Source organism: Eurytemora carolleeae, unplaced genomic scaffold (genome assembly GCF_000591075.1).
Source record: "Eurytemora carolleeae unplaced genomic scaffold, Eaff_2.0 scaffold1067, whole genome shotgun sequence".
Classification (NCBI taxonomy): Eukaryota; Metazoa; Arthropoda; class Copepoda; order Calanoida; family Temoridae; genus Eurytemora; species Eurytemora carolleeae.
Window position 1 is genome coordinate 81,814 of NW_019397254.1, and position 15,552 is coordinate 97,365.

At 34.0% G+C, this 15,552-nt stretch overlaps 1 protein-coding gene across 1 annotated transcript in view; it reads left to right on the forward strand.

Moving 5' to 3' along the window:
- The first annotated feature begins 5,792 nt into the window (after positions 1 to 5,792).
- Positions 5,793 to 15,552, forward strand: part of LOC111713064 (uncharacterized) — a 34,090-nt gene continuing 24,330 nt past the window's right edge. The window contains exon 1 of the mRNA XM_023487854.1: positions 5,793 to 5,909. Within this exon, the coding sequence (XP_023343622.1) occupies positions 5,833 to 5,909 (77 nt within the window). The 5' untranslated portion in view covers positions 5,793 to 5,832. The remainder of the gene's footprint in view (positions 5,910 to 15,552) is intronic.

Here is a 15,552-nt window from a genome sequence, read left to right on the forward strand (position 1 = left end):
TCGTAATTATCTATTACGATGTTATACCTATTTTTAAATCTGTACAATGTTTTTTGTATAAAAGTATTCTTAATAAATAATGTATATTTTTTATCAATTTATTTATGCGTCAACATAAAAATATATATATTTCAAAATTCTGCTAGATAAAATAGTCAAAGTTTTAAATATCAAAGCCTTACTTACATCTCCGTGTTTAAAGATAGAAGACAAAGTAAATATTGTTTTTAATCACAAAAAAACGACATCTTGTAACATTGTTTTGATCCAAATTTTACAAAGTACGAAATGCAAAAATTCTGTTTTTTTCCGGAAAACCTAAAAATCCAGGCTCCAGGTAGGGTTGGAGGTTTGCGTGCAAAACCTGAAAATACAGGCTCCATGTAGGGTTGAAGGTTTGCGTACAGAACCTAAAAATCCAAGCTCCAGGTAGGGTTGAAGGTTTGCGTGCAAAGCTGAAAATTCAGGCTCCAGGTAGGGTTGGAGGTTTGCGAACAGAACCTGAAAATCCAGTCTCCAGGTAGGGTTGGATGTTTGCGTGCAGAACCTGAAAATTCAGGGTCCAGGTAGGGTTGGAGGTTTGCGTGCAGAACCTGAAAATCCAGGCTCCAGGTAGGGTTGGAGAATTGCCTGCAGAACCTGAAAATCCAGGCTCCAGGTATTGTTGGAGGTTTGCGTGCAGAACCTGAAAATCCAGACTCCAGGTATGGTTGGAGGTTTGCGAGCAGAACCTGAAAATCCAGGCTCCAGGTAGGGTTGGAGGTTTGCGTACAGAGCCTGAAAATCCAGGCTCCTGGTAGGGTTGAAGGTTTGCGTACAGAACCTGAACATCCAGGCTCCTGGTAGGGTCGGAGGTTTGCGTGCAGAACCTGAAAATCCAGGCTCCTGGTTGGGTTGAAGGTTTTAGTGCAGAACCTGAAATCCAGGCTCCTGGTAGGATTGGGGGTTTGCGTGCAGAACCTGAAAATCCAGGCTACAGGTAGGGTTGGAGGTTTGCGTGCAGAACCTGAAAATCCAGTCTCCAGGTAGGGTGGGATAGTTGCGTGCAGAACCTGAAAATTCAGGGTCCAGGTAGGGTTGGAGGTTTGCGTGCAGAACCTGAAAATCCAGGCTCCAGGTATTGTTGGAGGTTTGCCTGCAGAACCTGAAAATCCAGGCTCCAGGTATTGTTGGAGGTTTGCGTGCAGAACCTGAAAATCCAGACTCCAGGTATGGTCGGAGGTTTGCGTGCAGAACCTGAACATCCAGGCTCCTGGTAGGGTTGGAGGTTTGCGTGCAGAACCTGAAAATCCAGTCTCCAGGTAGGGTTGGATAGTTGCGTGCAGAACTTGAAAATCCAGGCTCCAGGTAGGGTTGGAGGTTTGCGTGTATAACCTGAAAATCCAGTCTCCAGGTAGGGTTGGATAGTTGCGTGCAGAACCTGAAAATTCAGGGTCCAGGTAGGGTTGGAGGTTTGCGTGCAGAACCTGAAAATCCAGGCTCCAGGTAGGGTTGGAGGTTTGCCTGCAGAACCTGAAAATCCAGGCTCCAGGTTTTGTTGGAGGTTTGCGTGCAGAACCTGAAAATCCAGACTCCAGGTATGGTTGGAGGTTTGCGAGCAGAACCTGAAAATCCAGGCTCCAGGTAGGGTTGAAGGTTTGCGTGCAGAACCTGAAAATCCACGCTCCAGGAAGGGTTGGAGGTTTGCGTACAGAACCTGAAAAATCCACGCTCCAGGTAGGGTTGGAGGTTTGCGTACAGAGCCTGAAAATCCAGGCTCCAGGTAGGGTTGGAGGTTTGCATGCAGAACCTGAAAATTCAGGCTCCAGGTAGGGTTGGAGGTTTGCGAGTAGAACCTAAAAATCCAGGCTCCAGGTAGGGTGAAGGTTCGCGCGCGTACAGAACCTGAAAATCCAAGCTCCAGGTAGGGTTGAGGGTTCACTCGCGTACAGAACATGAAAATCCAGGCTCCAGGTAGGGTTGGAGGTTTGCGTACAGAACCTGAAAATCCAGACTCCCTGAAGGGTTGAAGGTTTGCGTGCAGAATCTGAAAATCAAGACTCCAGGAAGGGTTTAAGGTTTGCGTGCAGAACCTGAAAATCAAGGCTCCAGATAGGTTTATAGGTTTGCGTGCAGAACCTGAAAATCCAGGCTCCAGGTAGGGTTGAGGGTTCGCGAGCGTATAGAACCTGAAAATCAAGACTACAGGTAGGCTTGAAGGTTTGCGTGCAGAACCTGAAAATCCAGGCTCCAGGTAGGGTTGGTTGCGTACAGAACCTGAAAATCCAGACTCCCTGAAGGGTTGAAGGTTTGCGTGCAGAATCTGAAAATCAAGACTCCAGGAAGGGTTTAAGGTTTGCGTGCAGAACCTGAAAATCAAGGCTCCAGGTAGGGTGAAGGTTCGTGCCGTACAGAACCTGAAAATCCAAGCTCCAGGTAGGGTTGAGGGTTCACTCGCGTACAGAACATGAAAATCCAGGCTCCAGGTAGGGTTGGAGGTTTGCGTGCAGAACCTGAAAATCCAGGCTCCTGGTAGGGTTGAAGGTTTGAGTGCAGAACCTGAAATCCAGGCTCCTGGTAGGGTTGGGGGTTTGCGTGCAGAACCTTAAAATCCAGGCTCCTGGTAGGGTTGGAGGTTTGCGTACAGAACCTGAAAATCCAGGCTCCTGGTAGGGTTTGGAGGTTTGCGTGCAGACCGTTTAATCTGATTTCTAATTCAACAGATCTCAATTGAGAGAAAGCATCAAATAGTATTTTAGCAAGTTTACACAGTGGAATCCACAAAAGATGAGACGTTGAAGATGACTGTACAGAATTTATTTAGACTTTTTATATAAAACTTAAAAGCTTCATAAATATTTCTTTGTAACAGTAATTTAATCAAACTTTTATAAATATATGTATTTAAGACAAGAAATCAAATTCAACCTTTAGACCATTATATTTGTAGAGTTTCAAGTCGTCATTAGAGGAGTGTTTTCCTTTGTTGGTAATCAAGTAAAACAAGTCCTAGAAATTCCGGGCGCTTCAGGTCTGCAAAAAGGTTTTAAATTCTTAACATTTTTAACATTTAACAATTTTAATTTGATTTTAAGACAGCGCTTTGATATTGCTTAAATTGAAAAACAAAAGAACCATGAACAGAAAAAAAGGTATAGAGTCATTCCACCAACTCTTATTTTTCAAACTTTGAACTCCGTCAAATCAAATAATCTATGTTTAAAATATCAAAGGTTTACACCATCAGGTTGCAAAGATATAGGGGTTAGAAAATTTGAGTTTGTGACAAAGACTAAATTCCTTTCATTAAATATATATATTTATTCGAGTTAGGGTTTTCAAGCAATGGCATTTTTTCGCTAAATATCGCTAATTATTTTTTTGCGATGCGTAAAACAATTTGCAATGAAGATTGCACAATTTTGCTCAATAAACCATGCGCAATGTTGCGAAAAACAACTTTTTATTATTTTCTTAAGTAACATGTTTATTTGTCTCCTGTTTATGCATCTTCTAAAATTATTTAATAGTTTCTTATTTCAGGGATCAAAATGAAAAGGGGTCTTTATATTATAGGCTCAGCACCCATTGGCGCCCAGAAACCTATGGAACCCAAAGATTTCACTGTTCCAGGGGGGGGGACTGAACCCCACCGCCCCCCTGAATACACTTCCGAGTGGGAAAAAAAAGGGAGAAAAAATTTTTACTATCTAAAAAACATACATCTCTTCTCTATATTTCTATTTTCTATCTATCTAAATTACTTTCAAAATTCATCTTATTTACCGATGTTAGTTTTGCCAATACGAAATCTGATAGGGCAGTGTAAATGTAAATGACCCTGCACGCAAAATTCACATTCGTAATGTCAACTTTTCGCGCAATATATATTTCGAATCAATGCGCAACAATGTCAATATTGCGCGCAAGGGTGACGTTGTGAATCGTGAATTGCCATGGTAATAATGCAAGGAAAGTTAATTGCAAGTTGCGCATACTCTGCGTACATATTGAAACCCAGTTCTCTCTGGGCGGAATTTGTAAACAAGAATAGATGCAGCAGTATCCGAGGAGGATAAAAGCATTGAAATATGAAAATTTTGTTAATTCACATAATAGTTTCCTTTGGCCAGAACATAATATTGATTTTTTTATGTAGAAGATGGATCCCATGTCAGACTGTGACATCCGTCTTGTGTTTACATTACCGCACAGAAACAGTGCACTGCAGTACAAAAGATGCGTACACTTCTGAAATAACTTTCCTTGTATTATAACCCTGGGATTTGCCATCTTTGCAAAGAGTGTTACTTGAAATTAAGTTTATAGTTCCTCTAAATGTCGTCAATCTTTGGTTGATTGATTGATATACATTTAAATGAAGGTGTGGGTGTTGTCAATATAATAAAGTTAACACAGATTCAGAACCCAGATTCTAGACCAGCAGACTAGAATCTAGAACAGGAGACTAGATTCTAGAACAGGAGACTAGAATCTTGACCAGGAGACTAGAATCTAGAACAGGAGACCAGAATCTAGAATCTGAAACGTGCACAGAATTTAGTGTTTATAGAATATGATAAAAAAAATCGAGAATTCAGAATATAAAGCATAATATATAAAATATGACAGTTGGTGAAAAATTTTGAATGTCTTCTTCCACATACTGTATTAGATATTGAAGACTTTTTGCAGTTTAATTCTTTAAAAAATGTTTAACTCATATATATTTTACTGTGAAATCAATTTTACGATTGTATAAATGTCATATAAAAAATGTTATAAGTCTCTTTAGTATCAAACAACTTATCAAATTATGGAAGAAGAAATTTTAAACTTTTCACCAACTGCCATGTTTTGTGGGACACCTTGTAAGTATGAATGTAGTCTCTAAAAGTAAAAATTTAACCAACCACTATAAAGACTGTATTCTCTAGATGACTAAACTATATAGGATCAAGATATATTTCTGCACTAAGAAAACATCTAGAATCAAAAAGTAATTCTAAAAATAAAATCTAAACCCGAAATCAAAATGAACAGAATATTAGGGATATCTTTCAAATTTTGATATTTCTATGACATCACTGTTCATTTTTTTTAACACAATATTCAAAATTTCTAGTGCTTTTGGTAAATTCAAACTGTTTCTTAACAGTGTTCATAAAAGACCCCTAAATCTGTAATTTGTAATATAGGATTAAGTGTAGAGGGTAGAGGGTGTATATTGTATAGTGAATATATTCTATACTAGATACCGCACTAGAGTAGGAAGGTTGCAATAGCATCAGTCGTTCTGGGACAGCACACCTGGGCACTAGCTTATCCATTCTTTCATCATCCATTCATCATCCATTCATCATTCATCATCAATTCATCATTCATCATCCATTCATCATTCATCATTCGTTTATTTTCATTAATCATACATTCATTATTCATTCATCTTACATTCATTATTCATTCATCATTCATCATTAATTCATCATCCATTATTCATCCATTCAATATCTGTTCATCATCTGTTCATCATCCATACAGCATTCATTCATCATTATGCATTCAATATCTATTCATTTATCAATTATAAATAGCCTAATAAAGATTTATCACATGCAATATTTTTACCGAAAAGCCCAACAAAATTTTTCCCTAAAATTTTTTATTTTACAAAGTATAATACAATTATTGATTGTAGATTACTGAATCATTTTTATTATTATATATATTTCTAATTCATCATTTGATTCATCATTCATCATTCATTGTTCAAGATTTGGGTGCAATTATCTATTGACCGTCATATTTTGATTCAGATATAGGTATACATATGAATAAACAGTGAGCGCAACAATGAAAACTAAAGATACCAAGGTTAAAAAAGAAGTGAGGAAAGAAGAAAAATGTATTTGCGAAATTTGCACTTGTGGGTAAGTTGATTAAAAGTTTTTTTTTAAAGGACTTAAGTAATTATTTACAGTGACTCTTAATTTATGAAGTGGCATGTCTATTTCACAACGGTTCCTTAAAAGCTATGTTTGGTCAAGAGTGAATGAGATATTCTTGTTTATTTATTTAAAGATTGATCATTATTAAGTGTGGCCCCTTTGCAAGAGTTTCTTACAAATTGCAACAAAGGAGGAAGCTTTCAGAATTATCCACTTTTGGACCTAATTGATGAAATAAAAGGTTTCAAAACTACGATATTGAAATTACACAATAGTCGCTATTATAGGCCAAAAGTACGATATTGAAATTACACAATAGTCGCTATTATAGGCCAAAACTACGATATTGAAGTTACACAATAGTCGCTATTATAGGCCAAAAGTACGATATTGAAATTACACAATAGTCGCTATTATAGTACGATATTGAAATTACACATCAGTCACTATTATAGGCCAAAAAATCGAAATAGTTAAGAAATTAATATTATGGTTAAAAAGGAGAAATAGAAGGGGTTTCAAGGAGACCCTGTAAAAATATAAACCTGTTCTTATTGCATCCAAATATTATCTAAAAAGTAGATTTTCTCTTTATCCTCTGTATCCGGGGCGTGAATAGAGTAGGGTGTATATTGTGAACTGTATTCCTTATTTTGTATACAAAAATATGAACGTGAAAATAGGAAGCAAAACTTAACCATTGTCGACAAAATATAAAACGCGCAGCTATTGTTCATTGTATTTAAATTCGAAAATAATTTTTACTAAATCTTTAAAACTTCATTTAAAAATGCGTATATAACGAATCTTGTCTATACTAATATGTGTATAAACAAAACTATTCGTATCTGAGTTTAATTCTAAAAACTTTATGACAAACTGTACTATAAATGAAGGGCGTAAACTTTTTAAAATACTATAAACAACAACTAGGAAAGTGACTAAAGATTAAATAAAAAAGTTGGGCTAGGTCTAGAGCATTTTCTAGATAAATTAGTCTTTATTTTTCTTTACAGGATTTTAGCCTATTTTACTTTGCTAATAACAAGAAATAATAATTATGATTTGAATAAATTAAAACATATTTAAACAGAAAGATTTAAAACTATTTTTATCTTTTCCGCCTGATTAAATAAAAACGTCATTAAACAGATTCAAGAACTAGATTGTAAAATTGTAAACACGGTTTTAGTTTCTGAAATGGTCCGGTCCGGCCGGATATATGACTTAACCTAGAGTTAGGATCAGGTTACAAAATAAATTCTTGATTGCAGAATACAAAATCAATACAAAGTTCAGTGTCAAAACCATTTGGAGATCTAGAGGGGGGGGGATGAAACTCCCCTCTGTTTCCCTTTAATATGAGGCCTATGCCCCCCCCTCCAATGTGTAGATACCCCTGGTTTAACCACGTTTTGATGCTTTCGGTTTCTTCTTTTTATCCTGAAATCCACTCAATAACCCCCCCCCCCCTCCGGAATAACTAATTTGAATAAATCGTCTACCGTCTGACCTTGCGAAAGGACTAAGCCTGGAGTCTTACACTTGATTCCGAATTAATAATTAAACCATGATTGATTTATGCTTTCTCCTTCCTCTTTAAACTTTCATGCATAAATGCGCAGAGAACAATGAAATCAAAACTTTTTTCTTCTAATTATTATAATTTGGTTTGGTTTGGTTTGGAAGAGCGCACTTCGAAGTGCATTTTTATGAATGACGCATCATCAGTTTGCAATTTCAAGGACAAACAATCTTAGGCCTGAACAACACATTGGTTGGAAAATACAAAATAGTTGAAAGGTTGGATGTGAGGGGGGGGGGTCACAGATGGTTTAGCATCTAAAACATGGTTGATACGCAAATTACTAAATCTATTTATCTGATTGTTTATTTTATGGCTCTTAAAATAGGTCTTATTTCCTGTGATTCCAAAAAAAGAAGCTGAAAAGTAAAGATGTCGCGAAGCTTTCGGAACTCTTGTTGATCCATTTAAACATATATCTTCACATTTGTCTACTGCATTGTATCCATGTTCTTTCTAAGATGTCGTGCAAAAATCTATCTATGCCTTTTAAAAATGTCAATTTAAATATATTTCCCAGTTCTGAATTAAAGCCTCAAGACCCGGTTTAAATGCAACACCCAAAATTTGGTCCGTGTATAGTCCAACACCCGGAGCAGGTTTGGGTTCTATGAGTCACCGATCTTCCTAGATACTGGCTTCAACAACCATACTTGGAAGCAACGGTTCAGTTAGTTCTTAGGGTATATAAACATATAGATAGCTTGGCATTCATGGGGGGATTCAAGTGTGAGATTTGGAAAATTTTAGAGTTCTTGAGATTCAAATAGTCTGAATATGGTAGTAGTTTTTCTTTACTGTCAAAAGAATTGATTGATAAAATTGATTGATTGATTTGTCATGGAAATCAAAAAGTTGGTTTCAGTAATGCTAAACATGATTTAATTAATGGTTTTTTGTGAATGTTTAGTTTTTAGTCCTGTATATCAAGCTGATAATAAAAATTCTTTAAAATTTTCGTTTAAATTTAATAAATACTGAAAAATAATATTAAAAACATTCTAGCTGAAAGATTTACAGATTAATAATAGATTTTATAATGACATTTATTCATCTTGTTTTATATCATTGTCATTACAAACAATAATAAGAGATAACAGTCACGGGCAGTCGTAGTACATTTGAATTTCCGAGCTGGGTCAACCTTTCCGGTCCCACTTTGTACTGTACCGCCCGGACATTGGGTAAATAAAGCAGACACTCAATAGGAGACTAGCAGTTGCAACAAGGGAAGGGGAAGAAAAAAATAAAAATATGGAAAATGGAAATAAAAATGAGAGAGGGGAGCGAGGCCGGTAAATCTAACTACCCAGCGAAGTGCATCCTGTCTTTATGGAAAATTTTGATATTTTGATCTCTCATTCTAAATCTGTCAACTATAGCGTTAAAACCTTAAATACTTAAATATTTAAAATACTTAATACAAAAAATCTACATTCAATGAGTAAAAATGGGGTCTAAAGTTAAGACTCAATAGATTTTTAACCAGGACCTCCAGTTCACCGTGGGGGAAAACAACGTGAATATAAAGACAAACCTTTTGTACTGGGGAATTTAAGGATTTAACACCCTGGGGAAAGCTGTCCATCTCTGGCAATAATGTGAGAAGGCTTGACCCCTGAAAGAAATAAAGATATTTCCAACATATATGGTTTATCCGTCAAGGAAGGGCTGAAGTCACAGTTTCGCATATAAGTTTAGAGAACAAAAAAACCAAAAAGATAATATTGCAAGGGTTAAAAAAAAGTAAAAAAGAAAAAGGAGAAGTGAAAGGAAATAAAAGAGAAAAAAGGAAAGTGAAACTGAATTTAGAGTAGCTAATTGCAGGAAAGAGTATGTTTGAATTAATAATTAGGGAGTAGATGAACTATTAAAATGACATTATACAAGAATACAAGTTTATAAGCAAGGTAAAATCTCCGATATTATTCGTTTAATCTTATTAGTTCATCAGCAAGGTTGAGATTATGTCATTGGTTATTATTATATTACCCGCAAAAGACTTCTAAGATCAGACACTACAAAAATTTCTTTAAAAAGTCATGATTCTGAATTTGATGAATTCGCCAAAAACCAGTTTCAATTGAGCGCTGGCTTAAATCTTGAAACATTGAAAAGAATCTTAAGTGGAACCAACCAACCATATTTGAGCCGTGTGTTCAATTCCAGTACAAAATTCTTTACAAAATCATGTTTTAGACTGAAAAACTTTTTAAGGAAGAAGATAAAACTCAGACTTAAGATATTTATATTCAAAGAGTTTTAAGTCGCCTTTAATATCCATTTTTGGCATTGTACCCCGTGCTATAAACTTGCCTGCTATCTCATAGAACCGTCATGGTCAGTGAATTTATTATGATTTTATGTTTATGCTATTTACAAAAACAGAACAAAACTGAGCTGAAAACTTTAGAATGGGATATATCCTTAATCCCGATCGGTTAATTAATCTGGAGATTAATGACAAGAGGAGAACAAGCAATACTTTTTCTCGAGATCAAGAAAAAGAGTGGATCAAGCATTAATCCCGATATCAATCATTCAAAAGTTCCCAGCTCTGATTTTATAAATCCTTTTTCTAATCCTTGAATTCGATACAACTATTCTCAGGGACCATCTAACAATAGGCTAGCATCCTAGATGGATAAAATGACTCAGCCAAGGATGAATATATCACCTAAAAAAGAGAAAATGGGTTTGGCTCGGGATGAGTCAGGTTTCTAGAGAGAGAGGGTACCGGGTGAGAAACATTTAAGCATGTAAAATATATTATATATATAACACACCTGGTAAACTAGAATACTGGAATAGCTCACATATGCACACACCTGGTTACAAATATTGGGTGAACCGGTGTTGACTGATGAATTATTGCCGATGTCAGATATCAAAGATATTGGAAAGGAGCTAATTACTTGCTCTAAACTCAAATTGCAATCAGACCCTTTATACAACAATTACAATGAATACTGTTGTATAAAAAAGTCAAAGGAAGTTCAATATATCTCAGGTTTACAACATATGGAGGTTGAAAATATATCTAAATATAAGAAAATTAGAGTTTTAGGCAAATAAACCGTTCTTTAAAGTAAACCCGTAATATCAAGTGAGCCTCCATACAAAGATGGCAATGCCCGATTCACTACGGTACCCTTGAAACCTTGATTTGATCCAAAATGTGAAAGATATCGTCGTTTCGTTTCACCTTTTCATGACTCGAAAAGCATTGTTATCTTTGCATGGGAGGGTCACTTAAATACACGCTAACAGTCATTTTAACAATGTAGATACGTGTTCAAAACAGACATAAAAATTGACATTTGGTAATTCTTTTGGTCGTAAAAACATGAGGTCGAAATGTTACAGAATTATTATGGTTATTATTATTATGATTTGTGAATTACAAACAATAATAAGAGATAACAGTCACGGGCAGTCGTAGTACATTTGAATTTCCGAGCTGGGTCAACCTTTCCGGTCCCACTTTGTACTGTATCGCCCGGACATTGGGTAAATAAAGCAGACACTCAATAGGAGACTAGCAGTTGCAACAAGGTTGACGCGGTCAGACTTTAGGTTGAATTTACTTTTACTAAGTAAGGTAGTAAGTGAAGTTTAAATCCAAAGGTGCAAGTTTAAAACAATCAAAGGTTTAGGGGTTCTTTAGTTCCAGTTACTTTATGTCATAATTACAAATCAGTATACAGGGTTACCCACAAAGGATGAGACTTCAGAGACGACTGTACGGAATTTATATTGTCCGTTTCCTTATATTCACGATTACCTGCAACTGTAAACTTTCTTTCTTTGTCAAATGATTAAATAAGCCATTGATTAAATAAGCCATTAGATAACTATATTTTCGGCAGAATACATAATTTAGCCTTGGGATCGTCTCATTTTAAGAGTTTTCGGTCGTCTTTACAGTCTCATCCTTTGTGGGTAACCCTGTATGTTAGATAAAACTTAAAATGTGTGTATAATTCTAATATTTAGTTTGTTTTTGTAGCAAAAATAAATAAAGTAAATGGAATGCATTTGTGTGGGTAAGATGGGTATCCGGAGAAGTTTTGAAACCATTCCTGGACAATCTTCATCTTAATCCCAACCTTAATTCCATACATAGGTCTCTTGTAAACCCAGATACGGGACTAACTAATATATATTCCACCCACACCAGTCACACCTTCTAGTCAGACTAATAAATAAACAAACAAATCTTAAATATTCCAGTCAATCACAATTAAATTTAAAAAATGACATAATGAATGTTAAATGTGTGTCTCATAATGTTACGGTTTTTGATTTGCTTCCAAATTTTCAAACTAAACAAATACATTTGTTAATTGATTGATTGTTTTGTATTTTATTGCAAGGATTTATTTACATAAGTACAGTTAAAACCAATAAAAATCGGAACAACTTTCATCTTTGTTCATGATTTTAATTATAATCGCTTCCAATCCTTTTGTAATTTTTAAACGTTGTATCTCTAATGCCGAGATTTTTTAGTAACTACAGCTTGGGAACCCAGCTTTGTCTGGCAATCTAAACTTTCCCTTTAATAGTCAACTTAATCAACTTAGAAGTTTTACACCAAGCTTAACAGATTCCCGTGGTTTTACCAAATTCTCCAAGCAAAATTTGAGGCAAATCTTACCAGGGGTTCATGAGTTATGATCGTACATCCAACTAAAGAAACAGAGATAGATTACTACTTATATAATATATATGAGTGACTTGCAAGACATGGTAGTTGAGCTGAAACGTTTTTTTTCTGTTGACTGAAACAACTGGTGAAATTATACTTACGACTTTCGCTCTTATTTAAAAGATTGTACATAGTAAAAATGTCTCATTGGAATGAAATGAATTCTAAAGTTTTTCTCTACAATACTGCACTTTTAGTTCAACTGAAAGTGTTTAGAAAGTCACTCCCTTTAAATGTTAAATAAAATAAATAGAAAGAATAAACTTCAAAATAAGGTGAACACATCTAAAAGTTGTTTAGGACTATTAGTTTATAGATCTATAAAACTTCAGAACTTTGCATGGTGTCAAATATTCTGACATTACAGAATCTTTTTGGTCATTTAATAAAAACAGGCTGGGGTGAGTATATATTCTCCAGATGGGTTGAGTATATATTCTCCAGGTGGGTTGAGTATATATTCTCCAGGTGGGTTGAGTATATATTCTCCAGGTGGGTTGAGTATATTCTTCAGGTGGAGGTGGGTTGAGTATATATTCTCCAGGTGGGTTGAGTATATATTCTCCAGGTGGGTTGAGTATATATTCTCCAGGTGGGTTGAGTATATATTCTCCAGGTGGGTTGAGTATATATTCTCCAGGTGGGTGAGTATATATTCTCCAGGTGGGTTAGTATACATATTATCCAAGGTGGGTTGATATATTCTCCAGGTGGGTTGACTTATATATTCTCCAGGTGGGTTGAGTATATGTACAGGTTCTGAGTATATGCCCTTAGTATGTATTGAGCAGGATTACTCTAGGTTGCCTGTTGTCTAGGTGACCTTGACAACTGGGTTCAATATAAAACAGGGAAGTGTTCTAGCAGACACAAACCCTGTACACTTGTAGATTTGATGAACCTATAATAGACATGGTAGATTGTATATTTTTAGAAATAAATAGTAGATTTGATGGACATAGAGTAGAAATAGCAGATATGATTGACATAGAGTAGAAATAGCAGATTTGATTGACATAGAGTAGACAAAGTAGATTTGATTGACATGAGTAGACAAGTAAATGTGATAGAGATAGAGTAGGCATAGTAGATTTGATAGACATAAAGTAGATATAGTAGATTTGATAGACATAGAGTAGACATAGTAGATTTCACTGACATCGAATAGAAAAAAATTGATTCTAAATAATTTTTCAAACCTAACTTAGAAAAAAACCCACTCAGAAATGAACAATTATCTAAGATCGTATGACATAAAGTTAAACTATAAAGGAACAGAAGGGTACAGGAAGTAAGGACAAATATTAATTTGATCATTGAACTAGTTGGATTATATAATTATAACTAGAGCCAAGATTATATTTGCTCTCCACTCTTTATCTTCCTCTTCTCCTATCTCCTTCTAAGCCTGGAGTTTCTGTGGTTTAAAGATTAATTGTCTGGTTCAACTCTCTGGTTAAATTCTAATTTTGTACTTAAATGATAACTTCCTTTCTATTTACTCCAGGATTACATGCCAGCGGATCATTTAAGATCATTCTCATAGAATCAAATACCTTTAAACCCATGATTCGTCCTTGTATCCGTCTTGGAACCTGTTTTAGTCATAGATTCCGTCCTTGTATACGTCTTGGAAATAGTATCAGTCCTGAATTCCATCCTTGTTTCCGTCTTGATACTAATATTCGTCCTGGAATCTGTATCAGTCCGGCATTCCATCCTGAATATTTATCCGTCCTGAATCATGCTCCGCTCTGAACATAAACCTAACATGAAACCGTTTCTATCAATTTTGCATGTTCCGGTTCGCACTATTTTGCACAGTTGAATCTTGTTTTGCAGACATTAGAATATTTTATGAATAAACGAAACAATGGACAACTTGGACGGACCCAAATTCATTAGCGTGAAAATATGACACAATTTTAAACTTTATATTATTAAAAGCAAAAGTAGCAAGAGATTCCTTTATTCCTATATTTAATTAGTAGAAATATGAATATTTGGATATTTGAATATTTTGATAGTTGACTATTTGATATTTGAATATTTTAATATTTGTCTATCTGGATATTTGAATATTTGGATATTTGAATATTTGGATATTTGAATATTTGAATATTTGAATATTTGGATATTTGATCATTTGAATGTTTGGATAATTTGATATTTGAATATTTGGATAATTGAATATTTGGATATTTGGATATTTGAATATTTGGATATTTGGATATTTGGATATTTGAATATTTGAATATTTGAATATTTGGATATTTGAATATTTGGATATTTGAATATTTGGATATTTGTATATTTGGACATTTGAATATTTGGACATTTGAATATTTGGATATTTAAATATATGGATATTTGATTATTTTAATGTTTGGATAATTTGATATTTGAATATTTGGATATTTGAATATTTGGATATTTGAATATTTGGATATTTGATTATTTGAATGTTTGGATAATTTGATATTTGAATATTTGGATATTTGAATATTTGAATATTTGAATATTTGGATATTTGCATATTTGGATATTTGAATATTTGGATATTTGAATATTTGGATAATAGAATATTTGGATATTTGAATATTTAGATATTTGCATATTTGGATATTTGCATATTTGGATATTTGAATATTTGGATATTTGAATATTTGGATATTTGAATATTTGAATATTTGAATATTTGGATATTTGAATATTTGGATACTTGAATATTTGGATATTAGAATATTTTGATAGTTGACTATTTGGATATTTGAATATTTGGATATTTGATTATTTGAATGTTTGGATAATTTGATATTTGAATATTTGGATATTTGAATATTTGGATATTAGGATATTTGAATATTTGGATATTTGAATATTTGGATATTTGGATATTTGAATATTTGGATATTTGAATATTTGGATATTAGGATATTTGAAATATTTGGATATTTGAATATTTGGATATTTGAATATTTGGATATTTGAATATTTTGATATTTGAATATTTGGATACTTGAATATTTGGATATTTGGATATTTGAATATTTGGATATTTGTATATATGGATATTTGAATATTTAGATTTTTGAATATTTGGATATTCGAATATTTGGATATTTGTATATTTGTATATTTGAATATTTGGATATTTAAATATTTGAATATTTGGATATTTAAATATTTGAATATTTGGAATGTTTTTTTTTGCACTATAATTGCTTCTTTAATGACATGTAGAAAGAAGGTTAAAAGGGAGAAAGAAAAAAGGAGATCCTAATATTATAGTTAAATATTACAAAATATTTCTAGCGATTCCTGTCATT